At 44.6% G+C, this 19,021-nt stretch overlaps 2 protein-coding genes across 9 annotated transcripts in view; one reads left to right on the forward strand and one right to left on the reverse strand.

Annotated features, from left to right (window-relative positions):
- Positions 1-982: 982 nt before the first annotated feature.
- On the reverse strand, positions 983-13,091 carry MEIG1 (meiosis/spermiogenesis associated 1). Of its 2 annotated transcripts, none has more exons than XM_017529800.2 (3): positions 12,742-13,091; positions 7,366-7,532; positions 983-1,329 (listed from the first exon to the last, which is right to left on the reverse strand). In XM_017529800.2, the coding sequence occupies exons 2-3, from the start codon at positions 7,501-7,503 to the stop codon at positions 1,201-1,203; spliced, it is 267 nt and encodes an 88-aa protein (XP_017385289.1). In that variant the 5' UTR covers positions 7,504-7,532; positions 12,742-13,091; the 3' UTR covers positions 983-1,200. The 2 variants fall into 2 exon arrangements, with proteins under 2 accessions (XP_017385289.1, XP_017385288.1); XM_017529799.2 differs by lacking the exon at positions 12,742-13,091 and adding an exon at positions 11,798-11,970.
- Positions 13,092-17,242: 4,151 nt separating this feature from the next.
- The window catches only part of DCLRE1C (DNA cross-link repair 1C), a 52,026-nt gene continuing 50,247 nt past the window's right edge, over positions 17,243-19,021 (forward strand). For 2 of the 7 annotated variants that reach the window (XM_037739013.1, XM_017529803.1), the window contains exon 1: positions 17,263-17,794. In XM_037739013.1, coding sequence (XP_037594941.1) covers positions 17,686-17,794 — 109 coding nt within the window. In that variant the 5' untranslated portion in view covers positions 17,263-17,685. Of the gene's footprint in view, positions 17,795-19,021 lie in introns of all 7 variants that reach the window. The other 5 variants (XM_037739011.1, XM_037739012.1, XM_017529802.2 and 2 more) reach the window with 4 other exon arrangements.

Raw genomic sequence — 19,021 nt, forward strand, 5'->3', positions numbered from 1 at the left:
AGCCAATGTCAAATATATACCTCAGACTTATTCCTCCTGTGCTGTGAGGTTGCTGGGGGATTGATTGATTGATTGATTGATTGATTGAAAGGGTCTCACTCTGTGGCCCAGACTGCAATCTCCACTCACTGCAGGCTCTGCCTCTGAGGCTCAAGCGATTCTCCTGCCTCAGCCTCCTGAGTAGCTGGGATTATAGACACATGCCACCACACTGGGCTAATTTTTGTATTTTTAGTAGAGACAGGGTTTTGCCATGTTGGCCAGGCTGATCTTGAACTCCTGACCTCAGGTGATCCACCCACATCGGCCTCCCAAAGTGCTGGGATTACAGGCGTGAGCCACTGTGCCTGGCCTGCTGGCGGATTTCTATCTCTACTTCCCATCAGTCATTAGTGGAGGACTTCTCCCATGGCGGGCATTATTCCTTGGCACTTCCAGTTTGCCCAGCAAGAGGCAAAGGACTCCAGGGGCAAGAAAAAGACCCTGGGCCACAAGACCCAGATCTGGCATCTCAGAGTGATGTTCTAGTAAAGACGTGAATGCTGGGAGCGGGTGTAGGTGGAGCGCTAAGATTATCTGCTATAAGAAAACATTTTGCTAGCCTAACCATTTGGATGGTTTCAAAGGTGTTTTCTCAAACATAATGGTGATCACACCACAGTTAAAATGGACAGAGGCCAGGCGTGGTGGCTCATGTCTGTAATGCCAGCACTGTGGGAGGCTGAGGTGGGCGGGTCACTTGAGGTCAGAAGTTTGAGACCACCCTGTCAACGTGATAAACCCTGTCTCTACTAAAAATACAACAATTAGCTGGGTGTGGTGGTGCACATCTGTAATTCCAGCTACTTGGGAGGCTGAAGCATAAGAATCGCTTGAACCCGGGAGGCAGAGGTTGCAGTGAGCCGAGATCGCACCACTGCACTCCAGCCTGGGTGGCAGAGTGAGACTCCATCTCAAAATAAAATAAAATGGACAGGAAGATCAGGACCGAGAAGGTACAACTTTAATGCATCTGCAGCCAGTTCCTAGAACAGGACAAGGTGATGAACAGACACCAATTCTCATGGCTTTGTGTTTCACCAAACATTAAGCTGAAGACTGCATTTTGCATTATTTCATAAAATGACAAACATTTACACAATGTAGAAGGAAATGATCAATTCTTAAAATGTAATCGACAAGCAACACCAAGAAGACAGGCTAGTAAGCATAAATTTTCACTTTGTGGACCTCCTTGTCGTCACATTCCCTCTGTTTGTTGTAGTAATAGAATGTATTGTCCCTTCTCTGAAGTTTCTTCACGTATCCTGTCTCTGGCCAGCGGTCTACCTGCACATCAAGAACCAGAATACAAATTTTGTAACACCAGCTTTATTTTTATCTCATATTTTCCTCTCAAATAGTTAAAAAGTATGATTCACACCAACAAAGTATAAGATTAGATTTTAAAATGCTTGAGCTTTTAAAGTGTTATACCCACAAGACACATCTTACATTGCAGCCTTATACTGTAAGACAACTAATTCAGGCTGAGTGCCGGGGCTCATGCCTGTAATCCCAGCACTTTGGAGGCTGAGGCAGGCAGATCACTTGAGGTCAGGAGTTCAAGATTAACCTGGGCAACATGGCGAAACCCTGTCTCTACTAAAAATACAAAATTTAGCTGGGTATGGTGGTAGGTGCCTGTAATCCCAGCTACTTGGGAGGCTGAGGCAGGAGAATTGCTTAAAGCCAGGAGGTGGAGGTTGCAGTGAGCTGAGATCATGCCACTGCACTCCAGCTTGGGCGACAGAGCATGACCCTGTCTCAAAATAATAATAATAATAATAATAATAATAATAATAATAATAAAGACAGCTAATTCAGTGCTTTTCTCTATAGCCCAATTTCTAGGTTTATTTTATTTATTTTAGAGATAGGGTCTTGCTACATTGCTCAGGCTGACCTCAAACTCCTAGGGTCAATTGATCCTTCCAGCTCGGCCTTCCAAAGTGCTGGAATTACAGGCCTGAACCACTGTACCCAGCTCCAGTTTCTAGATTTAAATTTCAATACTGTGGCCACAGTAAGTGAAAACACTCAAAGTAATCTAAACTTCATTCTTCTTATGTTTACAAAAGATTGCAAACACTATAACTTCTAAAATTAATACCCCAGGAGGGTATCAGGTCTAAGCCCAGGCCCCATTTTGAAAGCACTGCCTGCTGATTGTTGGTAACTGCACAGGGAGTAAAGCAAGCAACTCAGGAACTATCCAAAGGTGTAGACACATTTCCTTCTGCCCCAATTTCAAGTTCACCTTGAAATTTTTTCTTTTTTTTGAGACAGGGTCTCACTCTGTCTCCCAGGCTGGGGTGCAGTGGTGTGATCAATAGCTCACTATAGCCTCAACCTCCTGGGCTCAAGGGATCCTCCAGCCTCTGCCTCCGGAGTAGCTGGAACTACAGGTATGCACCACCATGCCCAGATAAGGTTTCTTTTTGTTTTTGGAGAGACAGGGCCTCACTATGTTGCCCAGGCTGGTCTCAAACTCTTAGCCTCAAGTAGTCCTCCCACCTTAACCTCCCAAAGTGTCAAAAATCTTTTTTTACTTTTCCTACCATTCTTTATTATTATTATTATTATATGTTGCCCAGTTTGGTCTCAAACTTCTGGGCTCAAGTGATCCTCCTGTCTCAGCCTCCCAAAGGTTTGGGATTGCGGGCGTGAGCCACTGTGCCCGGCCGTCTCCTACCACTCTGTCTTGTATATAACATACTGGTTGGTTTACTTGATCGTTTGGCTTGATCTAATTTGGAGATCTGTCTCCCCGCTTCCTCTTCAATGTTATGCCTTCCTAGTCAGGTTAATGTATTTTGCTACTGTCAAATATGTTCCTTTCAGATTTTGTGGAATCTTTATCATGGTCAAAAACTCATTATCCAGGTTTTAGAAAATCAAATCCTGTTCTTCAACACGATCTATACAGGCAGTCCTGCACCTGTTCTATTCCCCACGAATAAATCTCAGCTTTCAGTAGGAAGTAGAGAGGAAAATACCATCTGTGTCCCCAATGTCTTTTCTTTTCTAATAACACATCTTCATTTTTTATGTCGTCTCATTTAGTTATGAATTAGCAAGAATAGGTAACAGCATCTCTGAGAAGCCTTGGCAGGCCCTATGACGTACGTTACAGAAAACCAGCAGTCCTTTCCATCACTGAGGCCACACCTGCCTGTGTGGCTTCCAACGCCTTCAGCAGGGAAAGGAGTGTTGCCCTCTTCCCCTCCTGGGCCAGGAGCAGATTCTCTTTACTAGGATCCTGAAAACCATCTCATCCAGTGAGGAAACAGTACAAGCACTGCCTCTTCTGATCATCTGAAGCTACTTTCTATGGGATAATCCTTAGGACAGCTATGTTGGTCCTATGCTTGTTGACTTCTAGCCATTTTTTTTTTTTTTTTTTTTTGAGAAGGAGTCTCAGTGTGTCACCTAGGCTAGACTGCAGTGGTGCGATCTCAGCTCACTGCAACCTCCACCCCCACCAGGTTCGAACAATTCTCCTGCCTCAGCCTCCTGAGTAAGTGGGATTACAGGCAACTGCCACCATGCCTAGCTAATTTTTTGTATTTTTTTTAGTAGAGAGGGGGTTTCACTATCTTGGCCAAGCTGGTCTTGAACTCCTGACCTCATAATCTACCCACCTCAGCCTCCCAAAGTGCTAGGATTACAGGCATGAGCCACCGCGCCCAGAAACATTTTTCCTTTTGATACCCCTTGGCACATCTGAACTTTTTTCTTCTTGACTTTCAACTTAATCATTTCCATTTGATCTAGGAAACCCACTTGACTGTGGTGGAATGGAATGAGATTCTCAAGTTCAAGGATGTTCTCTTCAGGAGGGAAGGTCAGCAAGCCCTGTACCACCAGCTACAGAAAAACAACTTCTCTCAAACCCTCAAACCACTGCACACTGGTAGAAACATTCCAGCCAGAGCAAGCCTTCAGTCACCATCCTCTGTGTCCCTAAGGACCCACTGCAAATGCCACTGGGGACATAAAGCCCTCTCTGGGGATTGTCCCCAAAAGGAAGTGATTTTGTTTTCCTCTAAATCCCTGTGCTTCTTTTTGTTAAGGCACACATACTTTGACTTGTATAAGGTTTTATTATTCTTGTTACTTATGTTAGACTCCAAGATGATGAGATTAATTAAAGCCATCATTCACTAAACACTTACTGTTTCTTCAGTCAACAAAATTTTTGAGGGAGAGTCTCACTCTGTTGTCCAGGCTGGATGGAGTTCAGTGGTGCCATCTTGCTCACTGCAACCTCTGCCTCCCAAGTTCAAGTGATTCTCCTGCCTCAGCCTCCCTAGTAGCTGTGATTACAGGTGTGCACCACCATGCCTGGCTAATTTTTTGTATTTTTTAGTAGAGTCGGGGGTTTCATCATGTTGGCCAGGCGGGTCTTGAACTCTTGACTGCAGGTGATCCACCTGCCTTGGCCTCCCAAAGTACTGAGATTGCAGGCATGAGCCACTATACCCAGCCCAACAAATTATGAGCACTGTAATGTCAGGCACTTCAAACGAGATTACATTAAATTCTTGTGACTTGTTTTCTTTCTTTCTTTTTTTGAGACAGGATCTTGCTCTGTCACCCTGGCTGGAGTGCAGTGATGTGATCACAGCTCACTGCAGCCTTGATCTCCTGCACTCAAGCAATCGTCCCACATGAGCCTCCCAGTAGCTGGGACTGCAGAGACACTCCAACATGCATGGCTAATTAAAAAAATTTTTTTGTGGAGATGGGGTCTCACTATGTTGCTGAGGCTGGTCTTGAACTCCTGGCCTCAAGCGATCCTTCAGCCTCAGCCTCCTGAAGCACTGGGCTTAGAGGTGTAAGCCACCACACCTGGCCACCTATGACTGAGGCTTGTATATCTTTAGGGGCTTCCCAATCTTAGGGCAAGGTATGAAGCTTATTTTAAAAAGCATAAAAATGATAATGCTTGTGTTTTATCTATTTAAAAGCCATAGATGATACAGTAATGAAAATTATCCTTGGCAACGGGGATAGAGTAAAATGGTTGAGAAGACAGATATATGAAAATCATAGTAATCAATCTTCATTTGATCAGTATTTTAAATTTTATTGTTATACAACCTCAACAATGTCTGCTAAATTAATGTCTATTAAAAAGGCAATTCCATTTTAGTTCTGTATTGCCTCCATCCTTTTTCCTATGTACTTTTGTTCCATTTTATTTTGTTATTTATTTGTTTATTTATTTGAGATGGAATCTTGTTCTGTCGCCTAGGCTAGAGTGCAGTGGCGTGATCTCGGCTCACTGCAACCTTCCCCCACTGGGCTCAAGTGATTCTCCTGCCTCAGCCTCTCGAGTAGCCGGGACTACAGGTGTGCACCACCACGCCTGGTCAATTTTTGTAGTTTTAGTAGATATAGGCTTTCACCATGTTGGCCAGGCTGATCTCAAACTCCTGACCTCAAGTGATCCACCTACCTTAGCCTCTCAAATTGCTGAAATTCCAGGTGTGAGCCACCGCTCTAATCCTCCTATGTACTTTTAAAGGAATTTTGAAGTAGAGGTCAAAGAGTAGTAGAAAAGAAAAAGAAACAAGAGCTCATAGCAACCTACAAATTCCACACATTAGTCTCTGAAAAATGAGTTAGTAAAAAAAATGAAAAATAAACAATGGAGTTAATAAACACTGTTATAACCCCAAACTAAAAATGAAAATATATTTATGAATACTATGTCATATTCTACAATACAGGTGGCCCTTTGACCAACATAAGTTTGAACTTGGGGAGTCCATTCATACATGGATTTTTTTCAAAAAATATGTTGACTTCTTTTTTGAGATTTGCAACAATTTGAAAAAACTCGCAAACCACAGAGACTAGAAATATAAAAAAAAATTAAGAAAAAGGTTTGTCATGAATGCATAAAATATATGAAGATATTAGTGTATTTCTGGGCCAATCAATTGTTTACCTATGGGCAAGTCATCCTTTTAACAGGAAGTAGTAGTTATTTTTGGGAGTTACCCCCAGTAGTTATTTTGGGAAGTCAAAAGTTATACACAAATTTTTGACTGCATGAAGCATTGAAGCTCCTACTCCCTGTATTGGTAAGGGGTCAACTGAATTTGTAAAAAAATCCATCTCTTAGTAGCCAGCAGAATAAATAAGTTAAAAAGAATCACACGGTATAAATGGGAGGCACATCTAGACTTTGCTCCAGTCTTCGTAAAGCAAAGCTAGGTCTCCACTCTCTGAAGGAAGCCTGGAATATACTCCTAAAGTCAGGAGTTGTTTTCTAACACTTTTGTTTATAAGGTATAATCACCATAAAAAGAAACAGAATTTTGGCGGGGCACAGTGGTTCACACCTGTAATCCCAGCACTTTGGGAGGCCGAGGTGGGCGGATCACGAGGTCAAGAGATGGAGACCATCCTGGAAACCCGGTCTCTACTAAACAATACAAAAAAAATTAGTGGCGCGTGCCTGTGGTCCCAGCTACTCGGGAGGCTGAGGCAGGAGACCTGCTTGAACCTGGGAGGTGGAGGTTGCAGTGAGCCAAGGTTGCACCACTGCACTCCAGCCTGGTGCCTGGTGATGAAGTGAGACTCTGTCTAAAAAAAAAAAACAAAACCAAAAAACACAATTTTAACCTCTTTCTAATTTATGGTTAAAATAAAAAGTAACAGGAGGGAAATAATAGTTACACAACAAACTGATTATCTGATAATAAAATTACCCAAGTGAGGGAAAAAGATTCTGCTTTTGTGATCTACCATAAAAGATTCATTTAGCAGAGCATAGTTGCTCAATAAAACATAGAAAATTCTGAATGTGCCCAGCTGAATGACCACCTCTTCCCCGACTCTACCTGCAAATCAACCTTCTGGGCCTCTCCCACTTAATAAGATGAGAGAGTCTGGCTGGGCGCCATGGCTATTGCCTATAATCCCAGCACTCTGGGAGGCCGAGGTGGGTGGATCACTTGAGGTCAGGAGTTCAAGACCAGCCTGGCCAACATGCAAAATCCCGTCTCAAAAATACAAAAATTAGCCGGGCGTGGTGGCGCACGCCTGTAATCCCAGCCACTTGTGAGGCTGAGGTAGGATAATCCCTTGAACCTGGGAGGTGGAGGTTGCAGCAAGTCGAGATTGTGTCACTGCACTCCAGTCTGGGTGACAGAATGAGACACTGTCTCAAAAAATAAAATAAAATAAATATAAATATAAATAAATAAAATGAGAGAGTTGGAGTAGAATTCTCTTCAGTTATTCTCTGGTTGTTTATAAAATACTTTTCAGCATCTGAGAAACTCATTTTGAGTTCAGGTTTGTTCTTACCACAGAAACTTGTTTCACTTGTTTATATTCAATTTCATCCCGATATCCCGCTTGTTGAAATCTGTACAGATTTTCTATCTCTTCTGACCATTTTTTGGCGCGACTTATTGATTTTGGTTTCACGTCGGAACTAGCCATGGTTACAGTGGCCTTATTACCAACAATTTCTGAAAGATGTTAAGACAACATTAACAGATAATGTAATAATGCCAATTTTGAAATTCCTTTTAAGAATAAACAAAACTAACACTTAAAAATTATATACAGAGTTGAGAATCCCATTAAATATATTAGTTTTTTAGACATACAGTTCCAAGATTGAGAAGGATTCATGCTCTATTTTGTGGAGATAAAAATGTAACAAATGAACAAAAAGCCCAAGTCCCCGAAAGATACATACGAAACTGTTTGATTCTTTATCAATAAAATTGCAGTTAGAGTTGTCGTTACGGAGTGATGTTCTAAAAGCCGTATATTTGTATACAAATACTAGCGTTCCAGTAATATGTTCAGTAGATTGTCAAAATATCCACCACCACTCCATTTAGTTACGTTCCAAACCGTATCTCTCTCTGTCTCTTGAAAAGGGAATGTAAGATCTGTCTTCTCACTCTCTTCCCTGTTTCTGGGAAGGAAGGGTTTATTCATTTTCACTGCTTAATTACTTGGAGACATCTCAGTTGCTGCAATGAATGTACTGAGGTCACTGCAGTGCCTGATCCTTTGATGAACGAATGTGAGAAGACAGACTAACATGCATTTCATGCATACTGCATGGCTGTCGTGGTACTGAGATCAAGGATTTAAAAACAATGTAAGAGGTCACTAATAGTCTTAGAAAGTCAAATATATGACTTTAGTTCATATCATTGTCTATTCACCAAACTTCGAGATTTTCAAAGGCATAATTTTGCACTTGTTTTCTCAGCTATTTCTTCTGTTATCAAAATGTATTAGTCATTTAACTGAAGTAAAGTGTCCAAAATTTTCATCATGATTCCTTGAATCTATTCTTCCATGATATTTCTGGCAGGGCGAGGTGGCTCACACCTGTAATCCTAGCACTTTGGGAGGCCAGCGTGTGTGGATCACCTGAGGTCAGGTGTTCGAGACCAGTCTGGCCAACATGGCAAAACCCTGTCTCTACTAAAAATACAAAAAATTAGTTGGGCATGGTGGCAGGGACCTGTAATCCCAGCTACTTGGGAGGCTGAGGCAGGACAATTGCTTGAACTCGAAGGGTGGAGGTTGCAGTGAACCAAGATTGTGCCACTTCACTCCAGCCAAGGCTAAAGAGCAAGACTCTGTCTCTAAATAAATAAATAAAATATTTCTATTGGCTGAAACATATTAAAGTCAGATCCTGTAAATAAATTAATATTTTTTGAATTTTTTTCAATCACAATGACAAATGCTTATTATGTTAAAAGGTCAAGAAATTCAAGAAATACATTAAAGTATAAAAAGGAAAGGCTGAACATGGTGATTCAGGCCTGTAATCCCAGAACTTTGGGAGACTGAGGTCAGAAGACCTGAGGTCAAGAGTTTGAGACTGGCCTGGACAACATGGTGAAAGCCCATCTCTACTAAAAATACAAAATTAGCCAGGCATGGTGGTGCATGCCTGTAATCCCAGCAACTTGGGAGGGTGACGCAAGAGATTCCCTTTAACCCTGGAGGTGGAGGTTGCAGTGAGATGAGATAGCACCATTGCACTCCAGCCTGGGCAACAAGAGTGAAACTTTGGCTTAAAATAATAATAATAATATTACACAGGAAACAGGTTCTAAGAAACATTAAAGAAAAAAGTGAACTCATTGTATTAAAATACTTTCAAAATTAGTCATATTTGTATATGAGTTTGGTGACCATTACTTACAGGACTTTTACAGATGAAGCACATTTCCGAAAAGTAGTAATACAATCTTAATTTTTGTCTTATCCAAGCCCTTTTTGCTTTAGGCTTGGTTTTTTGCTCATATTCATTCAAAATGCGTTTTCTTGAATGTCATCTATATAACCTTTTGTCACTTTCAGCTCAAAAAATTATGGCAACTATACATAAAAATGCTACATTTAATGGAAAAGCAGAAAATATGCTGTATTCAGTTGGACTTTGGGGGAAATCACCACTTTTCTCAGTAGAAATAGACATTTTTCAGTTACTATTAAGCATTTCAAAATTTTAGTTTCCCAAAATACCTAAGAGAATATGAATGTAAATTTCACCATAATAGGAACTCTAGTGACTACTATAACTATGCTATATAAGTGGTGGTGCAAATTCTATTTTTTTTTTTTTTTGGCCTTTCAGTTTATTAAAAAAACAAAATGAAACTAAAATTAGGAAAGATCAACTTATAATTCCTCGATTAAATTTTTCAATGATTCTAGGAATTCAGTGGCAGTACTAATTCTGCTGGTAGTAATATTCGGCACTGGCAGACTGAGTGGCTTCTTTACCGGCAACTGTGCCAAAAAAAAAAATTGATTAAAAAATACATTTAATGGCTGGATGCAGTGGCTCATGCCTGTAATCCCAGCTCTTTCTGAGACCGGGCGGAAAAGAGGGAAAGAAGATAAAAGGAGTGGTTGGGAAGCCCGGAGACACTAGAGGGAAAGTGGGAGGGAGCGCGGAGCCAAAAGCCTACAGCACCCGGTTTTCCCAGGCGGTGTCCCATGCAAGTACTGGCCAGGCCCGACCCTGCTTAGTTTCCGAGATCAGGGTGATATGGCCTTAGACGCCGGCAGGGGGCGCCTGACGGCCCCCAGAGCCCGCGGCGTTGCCTCGGGGGACCCCTACCGCGAGGTCGCGGCGCCGTCCAAACGGGCGGAAAAGTGGGAGAGAAGAGTCAGGGGGCGGTTGGGAAGCCCGGCGACAGGAGGGGGAAAGAGGGAGGGAGCAGGGAGGATCACTTGAGTCCAAGGATTCAAAACCACCCTGGGCAACATAGGGAGACCCTGTCTCTACAAAAAATAAAATTAGCTGGGTATGGTGGCCCATGCCTGTAGTCTTAGCCACTGGGGAGGCTGAGGTAGGAGAACTGCTTGAGCCCCCAAGGTTGAGGCCACAGTGAGCTGTGATCAAGTCACTGCACTCCAACCTGGGAGACAAGAGATCCTGCCGCAAGAAAAATACATACATACACACATACATACATGTTATGTATAAAATACCAAGTTGTATCTCCACAAACAACGGCATTGCCTGAGTTTCTGGTTTGTGAAACTGAATTGTATTAAACACTTAGGGTTTATATGCATACAGATAATGATTCAACTCCTACCTCCACTTTACTATGGTGCAAAGGCAATACGTATTCACTAGAAACTGTATTTCGAGTACCCATACAACCATTCTGTTTTCCACTTTGAATACAGTATTCAATAAGTTACATGACATAGTCAACACTATATTATAAAATAGGCTTTGTGTTAGAGGACGTTGCCAAACTGCAGGCTAGGTAAGGTGTTCTGAAGACGTTTAAGGTTGGCTAGGTGCATTAAATGCATTTTCGACTTACCATGGCTTTATTGGGACATAACTCCATGGTTAAATTGAGAAGCATTTATTGTAGGCTTTTCGTGTAGGTCATGAAAACCTACCATCTCAAAGCCCTGACAATCTAAAGCTGTAACACAGGCTTCTGAGGTAGTCAGTCATCCCAAATTCCCTTTGTACGTCACTTTCACTCTGAAAAGTGCGTTTACTTTTAGTAGTATTAAAACCTCAAGAACATTGGCCTCCCTAAGAGTCCGTTTTTTTCTCCTATTAGATTATTCCTGTTCGTAAGAGGCAGCAGGAGCCCTGTAACCAGCTGGTAACCTTAGACAAGGCCATGAACATGCCTGTGCCTGTTTCCTGAACCGAAAGAGAAGCATTAGATAGTCTCTAACGTCTTAAAGTCCCGTCCGCTGTCGCTGGGCGTTCATATGAAAGACAAAAGTGGTTCCCAAAAGCAAGCCTGGCGGTCCCTGCTCTGGGCGTGCTAACCTGCAGGTGTGCAGCACAAAGCCGCTCCCTTCCGGACCCCACAGCTAGCTAGCAGTCCCCATCCCTCCAACTTCCTTTCTGCCACAAACCACCAACTGTGTGGGAGGTGATATCTGCCTGGAGAAAGCTGGGATGGACAAAGCACAGTATTCCAAAATCAAGGGCCCGCATCAGAGAGCTCTTGGAGTCGCGGCCCCTAAAGCCAAAGGGATCGCGGGGCAGCCGGGAAGCTTCCGGGAGAACCGAACCCTGAGACTCTGGAAGGCCCTCCCCCTTGAAAAACACGGAGGAGACATGAAAACCACGGGATCTCCTGGGAAAACCTCAGTAGACCACAGAGAACGACAGAGCGGAGAAGGCGGCGCAAGGACTTCCGGGGCGGGGCTACGGCAGGGGCGCAGGGGTTGGCGGGGAGGGCCCAGCGACGCATCCACCCACCCCTGGGGCCGGCTCTCCGGGGTTATCCTCGCTCCGCCGAACAGGAGAGGCCGGGGGCGCCTGGGAGCTCGCAGGCGTGCGTGGCGGTGCTCGCGTTCTCTACTCAGGATCCGCAGGCAGGGCCAGCGAGAAGCCAACTGCTGTGGCCTCTGCGATCCTCGCGTCTCTTAGCAACGCGGTGAAGCTGCAGGAGCTCCCGGCTACTTCAGGCCCCGCCCATCTCGCCCAGGCCCCGCCCCCGGGAGCGAGCTTCTGTGCGTGTGCTCGGGGGCTGGAGCGAGCGCTGGCCCAACTTGCTATGCCAATGCAGGTCCCAGGTAGGAACGCTGCCAGGGCTTACCCCGGAGCAGAGACGGAGGGCGAAATGGGTTATTTGCTGCTGCTTGAGTTCCAGAAAAAATTCCCTAGGAAAGCGGATCACAGCACGGAGACTACTGCCGTTTATAGTTCCTCACAGTACGTATCTCCTATCATCTATTTGCAGGGAATGAACCAATCCAGAGAGGCGCCATAGTGCCTGACAATTAGTAAACCTACAATAAATGGTATCTATAGCTTTAATTATTTTTTCTAGCATTATCTATTAATATAGTACAGTACTATTTTAGCGAAAAGTGATCAGATTCAAGATACATGTTTTGAACATAGAGCCATCAGGATTTGTGAAATTGTTGAATGAAAGAAAGGAACAGCTGTGGGCTGGAGCCAGCTCATTAGAGCTCTCATGACTCTGTAATTAAATTTTTAGGAATTTTTTGAGCCAGTTTTTAAATACAAGCCATGAGCATGAAGATGACAAGGGCCTGGGGCACCTGTCCAAAACAAAACAAAAACACACACAAGCCATATTACAAATTAAATTATATAAACTTGTAAATAAATGAGTCATATTAAAACAAAGGCAACACATAAACTGAAAACAAAAAAACACACTATTTACTTACAATTCCCAAATTTATTTCTTCAGCCCAATCTTTCTCTGAACTTTAGATTTGTATATCCAATGTATATTCAGCATCCACTTGGTTTTCCAACACAACCTCCCCAAACACCTCCCTGCCAAAACAAAAACAAAAACCCTGCTCCTTCTTCATGTCTTTTAGTTGGTGAGGCATAGAGCCCTCTCTTTCCATATCCATCAGTGCAGCCTGCTGACTTCATAGCTTCTACTCACGTCCCAGCCATCATCATTTGTCTCTTCTCTGTAATTACAACAGTTCCCAACAGCTCCCTCTGCCCCCTGTATAATCTGTTGTCAATACAGCAGTCAATGCAGTCCGTTTAAAACTTAAGTCAAATTATGTCAGTCTTCCAGCCTGACCAACATGGTGAAACCCCGTCCCTGCTAAAAGTACAAAAATTAGCTAATCATGATGGCACATGCCTGTAATCCCAGCTACTCAGGAGGCTGAGGCAGGAGAATCGCTTGAGCCCAGGAGGTGGAGGTTGCAGTGAGCCGAGATGGAGCCACTGCACTCCAGCGTGGGCAACAAAGTAAGACTCCGTCTCAAAAAAAAAAAAAAAAAAAAAAAAAAAAAAAAAGTCAGTCCTCTGCTCACAATCTGGCAGTGGCTTCCCATCTTATGCAGAGTGAAAACCAGAGGCTTTACAGGGTAAGCAAAGCCGTGTAAGGTTTGCACACAACACCCTTCCTCCTTCCTCTGTAGCCTGGATCATTCTGCTGCAGCCACACTTGCCTAACAGTGCCTAGCACACAGTAGGTGCTAAAGGGATATATTTTGAATGAGTATATGTCACTACTGCCCCTCTGGTGCTGTGGAGGACGCATGGCATGGTGGCTAGCAGTGTGTTGTCAAAGAGCAGTGACTAAAAGTATGGTGGCCTTCTTGGATTTGAATCTGGGCTTTACTTACTAGAAACATGACCTTGGACAAGGTACTTAACCTCCGTTTTGTCAACCGTCAAATGAGGACAAAAAGTGCACCTATCTGATCGGCAGGTAGGATGTGAGGGTGAAATAGTCAGTAGAAAACACTGATAACATCTGGAACTACCTAAATGGTAGACAATAATTACCTTCATTAGAATATACGCTCCCACCTCCACAGAGATTTTTGTCTGCTTTTTAAAAAAATTTTTTGAGACAGGGTCTCACTCTGTCATCCAGGCTAGAGTGTAGTGGCACCATCTTGGCTCACTACAACCTCTGCCTCTGGGTTCAAGCAATTCTCATGCCTCAGCCTCCCAAGTAGCTGGGATTACAGGTGCACCACCACACCCAGCTAATTTTTTTTTGTATTTTTAGTAGAGATGGGTTTTCACCATGTTGGTCTTCAACTCCTGGCCTCAAGTGATGATCCACCAGCCTTGGCCTCCCAACGGGCTGAGATTACAGGCATGAGCCACCAGGATGGGCCACATTTTCTGTCTGCCTTGCTCACTACTGTATCTTTAGTGTCTAGAACAGTGTCTGATACACAGTAGATGGTCAATGAATGAAAACATTTGTTGAATGAATTAAGCTTCACCATCCCATTTCCTGCAGTATTGCAGCAGCTTCCTATCTGGATTCCTGCCCCAGACTTCCTGAGTGTTCTTCTTATTTATTTATTTATTTATTTTTAGATGGAGTTTCACTCTTGTCGCCCAGGCTGGAGTGCAATGGTGTGGTTTTGGCTCGCTGCAACCTCTGCCTCCTGGTTCAAGTGTTTCTCCTGCCTCAGCCTCCCAAGTGGCTAGGGTTACAGGCCCCGCCATCACACCTGGCTAATTTTTGTATTTTTAATAGAGACGGGGTTTCATCATGTTGGCCAGGCTGGTCTGGAATTCCTGACCTTGTGATCTGCCCTCCTTGGCCTCTCAAAGTGCTGGGATTACAGGCATGAGCCACCGCGCCCAGACTTGAATGTTCTTTAGATTCAAATCGAGTGGTTCTCAAACTTTATGATCCATCAGAATCACCTAGAGCGTGTGTTAAGCTGCAGATTGCCAGGTCCCACTCTCCTAGAGTTTCTGATTCACTAGGTTGGTCTGGGCTGTGCTTACCTATCTTGCCTATTTTCTACCCTATCTTTCCCTTGTTCTGACTCTATTTCCTTTTGTCTGTACTGCATCCATTGTGGAAAGAGGAGGAGATAAAAAAAGTGAGCAAATATATAAGATCACAAGCATTATCCTCACCTGCCTTTCCTGGAGCTCCAAAGTCTGTGAGATTCTTCAGACAACAGACTCACATCAGAATTTGTTGTTAGGTCTCCATAACCCTGCCAGGGTAATTGTTCACATGTGTTCTAAGACAGACCATCGAAGGTGTTGCCAATAGTATACTAGCAGGCTATTTTACCTAAATTAGTAATTATGTTATCTATACCTCTCTACGTCACCTCTCCTCCCCCTCCGCAAGATTTCATGGGAATTTGTATTTAAATAGAACTCTGAGTATCATGATTGCAGGAATATCACTAGGGATGACATTTTTTTTCCCTTTCTTAATTTTTTCTTGAGACAGAGTTTCACGCTTCTTGCCCAAGCTGGAGTGCAATGGCATGATCTCGGCTCACTGCAACTTCCTCCTCCCAGATTCAAGTGATTCCCCTGCCTCAGCCTGCTGAGTAGCTGCGATTACAGGCATGTGCCACCACACCCAGCTAAGTTTGCATTTTTGGTAGAGAGGGGGTTTTTCCATGTCGGTCAGGTTGGTCTCGAACTCCCGACCTCAGGTGATCTGCCTGCCTCAGCCTCCCAAAATGCTGGGATTATAGGCGTGAGCCACCATGCCTGGCCTTGTTTTGTATTTTGAGACAGAATCTCTCTCTGTTGCCCAGGCTGGAGTGCAGTGGCATTATCTCGGCTCACTGCAACCTCTGCCTCCCAGGTTCAAGTGATTCTCCTGCTTCAATCTCCTGAGTAGCTGGAATTACAGGCATGTGCCACCACTCCCGACTTCGTGTATTTTTAGTAGAGACAGGTTTTCACCATGTTGGCCAGCCTGGTCTTGAGCTCCTGACATCAGGTGATCCACCCGCCTCAGCCTCCCAAAGTGCTGGGATTACAGGCGAAGCCCGCCCGGGATGGTATTCTGATTCCTAATTTCCCTGGTCGGAAATCTTTCTTCCTGGATTTATTCTCATGTTACTTTGCGTCTCTGATTTTGTTTGCCATATTCTGCAAACATGTTGTCTCCAGATAGTGTGAATGCTACCCAAAGGCTTGTCACTGTGTTGTGCACAAAATGGGACTTCAAGTGTTATGGAGCCCTGGTAGGGCTCATGTGTGTAACCCAGCATTTTGGGAGGCCAAGGTGGGCGGATTGCATGAGGACAGGAGTTCAAGACCAGCCTGGTCAATGTGGTGACAACTCGTCTCTGCTAAAAATACAAAAATTAGCTGGGTGTGGTGGCAGGCACTTGTAATCCCAGGTACTCTGGAGGCTGAGGCAGGAGAATCACCTGAACCAGGGAGGCGGAGATTGCGGTGAGCTGAGATCGCACCACTGCACTCTAGCCTGGGCCACAGAACTAGATCTTGACTCACTCAATCAATGTGTTCTAGGCTGTTTAATTATACTGTTGAAGGAGATTTGATAGGAAGGAGCACAATAAACATCATTGTATTGCAGAATATTCAAGAGACCAAAGAGACCACTGGGTGAAACAGAAGGATTTTACGAAAGTGGCCACCGGCTCAGCAAATTACTATCCAAGGCTAAGCAAAGGAGAAAGAAAACGGGGTACTTTTTATACATCCAGGATGACATAGCATTTAACAGGTTTACAGAAGCCAGAACAAAGAACAGTTAATTAATTTGTAACATGTTTTGTGATGTATGTTACATTTGAGAAATAGCATTTTGAGAAACGCATTGTACATTCTTTCGGTGTTATCTTGCCCTGTGACCTTGCAGCTGGTCAGCAAGAAAAACAGGAGCCTTGAGATGCCTGGGAACTTTGCTGAGAATGTGGGGAGAATCGAAAAGACAGGTTTTACAGGGAGTTAATTTTAAGTAGAGCTGGGGGTTAGGTTTTATATTAAACAGCACACAGCAAAACAAAATTTATTATATAGCAACTACAAATTATAACGTTTTGCTTTTACTATTATTGCTATTATTTAATTCTCTTCTTCAATTGTGGTTATTTGGTGAATTTTAATACAGTACTTTAACAAACCTTTTCATAAAGTTGCTTTGGTTGTCAAAAAAATTGTGACCTTTCCTCCTATCAATAACTTCCTAAAGTATAGCTCAAAAAGGTGGGGGGGGGGGGGGGGGGCCAGGAGAGAGGGAGCAGCTGAGACATTATTGGAATCTTATTTGCCTCAAGATCACGCAGAGACAGCTTATTCAGTTGGTGGATTATATAAATAGAACAGAGAATTCATAGTTACTGAATCTACCATGAGTTAGATACAGACTTTCTCATACAATCCTCACGGTTATCCCACAAGGTTAGAAATTGGGAAGAGAAGAGAAAGAGGGGGGAACTGAACTCTGGTTTCTACGGAAGCGGAACCAAGAATGATTTCTAAGGGCAGCTCCGCAGCCCGCTCGCCTCATCGGCTGGGGCCGCCAGATCTGGAAGTTTCGGTTTCCGTTCGCGCGACTGCACCTGCACAGACACCGGCAACTCCTAACCAGAGCAACACCTGCGTTTGTTTGGCAGGAACGAGCTTTGCACTGGGCGGGACTCAGGGCCCACCGCGTGCGGCGCAGCGCGGGCGATTTAAACCCCAGGCAGCCGGCGCCTGGAGCCCTACCGGAAGCTCCTTGGCGCTGCCCCCGGTCTCTTGGCTTCTCTCATTGGACACGGCTGCGTTCGGCCGGCCAATGGCGAGGCGGCGCTCAGCTTCCCGGAAGTGGTGGCGCGGTAGGGGCAGGCCTGGGCTTCCTCTGCGGGTGTGGGGTCCGCGGCGTTGGTATCGGTGGCACTATGAGTTCCTTCGAGGGACAGATGGCCGAGTATCCAACCATCTCCATAGACCGCTTCGACAGGGAGAACCTGAGGGCCCGCGCCTACTTCCTGTCCCACTGCCACAAGGGTGAGTGAGTGCTGCGCGCAGCCAGCTCCCAGGGCGCGGGTGGCTGGAGAGAGGACGGGAGGGCCCGGCCCTGGAGCAAGGGCCTGCAGCCTGTGGGAGGCCAGCGAGAGAGGGGCCCGCACACCTTGTCCCCGTCGGGCTCTTCAGCCTTTCAAAGGCTTCATCTATTTTCGGATCTGGGCAACGCGGCGTAACGGCGCCTGCCAGTTGCGCCCGGGCCAGCTTGATCAGGCACTCCTAGTAGGTTCCCTTGGTAGCTCTGCTGGTGGCCGATGGTCAGAGATGGGCGAGGGTTCTTCCCCCAGAGCCTCGCCACCCTGTATAAAGAAAACAAGTTTCAGATCCGTTTGACCACACCCTGAAACATCGGTTAGCAAGCAGGCACACTCAGACACACACAATTATGAAACAGCCCACTTGAGAACTCCATGAAGTACAAGCTTCCTGGCCTTTGGATGTTCTCTCTGCATGCAATATAAAAGCTTTGCTCCAGTCTAGGATGGCGGGATTTTACCCTTCTAGATGGTATCAGGCAACCAGAAGAGCAACTATGATTTTACAGCTGGATCCTTTCACAGCTGGACGGATTTAGGGAATTAAAGTTAGAGTGTCGCTGTTAGGAGCTGGAGGCTAGATACTCCAGGCAGAGACTGGAGCTAATTTCCAGAGTTTAAATACCGCTAATTTCACAACCATTGTTCATTTTCGCTTCTTTTATGCTAATAAGTCACTAACTTTTACCAGTGAAAACAGTTTTAATGCTCATTGTGCTAATTAGCTCGTCCATTAGTATTAATTGGAGAAAATGATCAGCTGCATCTCTGGAGTTGCTGCCTGCTGCTGTGTGGCCTTGCAGAGTGCTGGAGCAGGAGGATGTTCCCACTACCCTGTGGAGTCAATCAGTGTCACAAACCCATCTGCACATGCACAGTGGGAAAATGTTTTAAAGTAAATTACAGGTATCCAAACACTGCCTTTCCTCACATGATTGGTGAGAAGGCCAACTGTTGTCTTATATGTAGACTCCATCACTTGGACTATAAATTGTTGAAATTACTACTTCTGGGAAATGTCTCTGCTTTTTTTCCACAAAGCCATCAGTGATTTCTTTCTTTTTTTTTTTTGAGACGGGGTTTCGCTCTTGTTACCCAGGCTGGAGTGCAATGGCGCGATCTCGGCTCACCGCAACCTCCGCCACCTGGGTTCAGGCAATTCTCCTGCCTCAAC

This window comes from Cebus imitator, unplaced genomic scaffold (genome assembly GCF_001604975.1).
Source record: "Cebus imitator isolate Cc_AM_T3 unplaced genomic scaffold, Cebus_imitator-1.0 Scaffold61, whole genome shotgun sequence".
Lineage (NCBI taxonomy): Eukaryota > Metazoa > Chordata > Mammalia > Primates > Cebidae > Cebus > Cebus imitator.

Bases quoted from the DNA above. Each gene is read 5' to 3' on its own strand.
- MEIG1 (XM_017529800.2), bottom strand. From the start codon at position 7,503: ATGGCTAGTTCCGACGTGAAACCAAAATCAATAAGTCGCGCCAAAAAA. The intron at 1,330-7,365 runs GTAAGAACAAAC...CTTGATGTGCAG, and splicing joins AAGTGAAACAAGTTTCTGTG to GTAGACCGCTGGCCAGAGAC.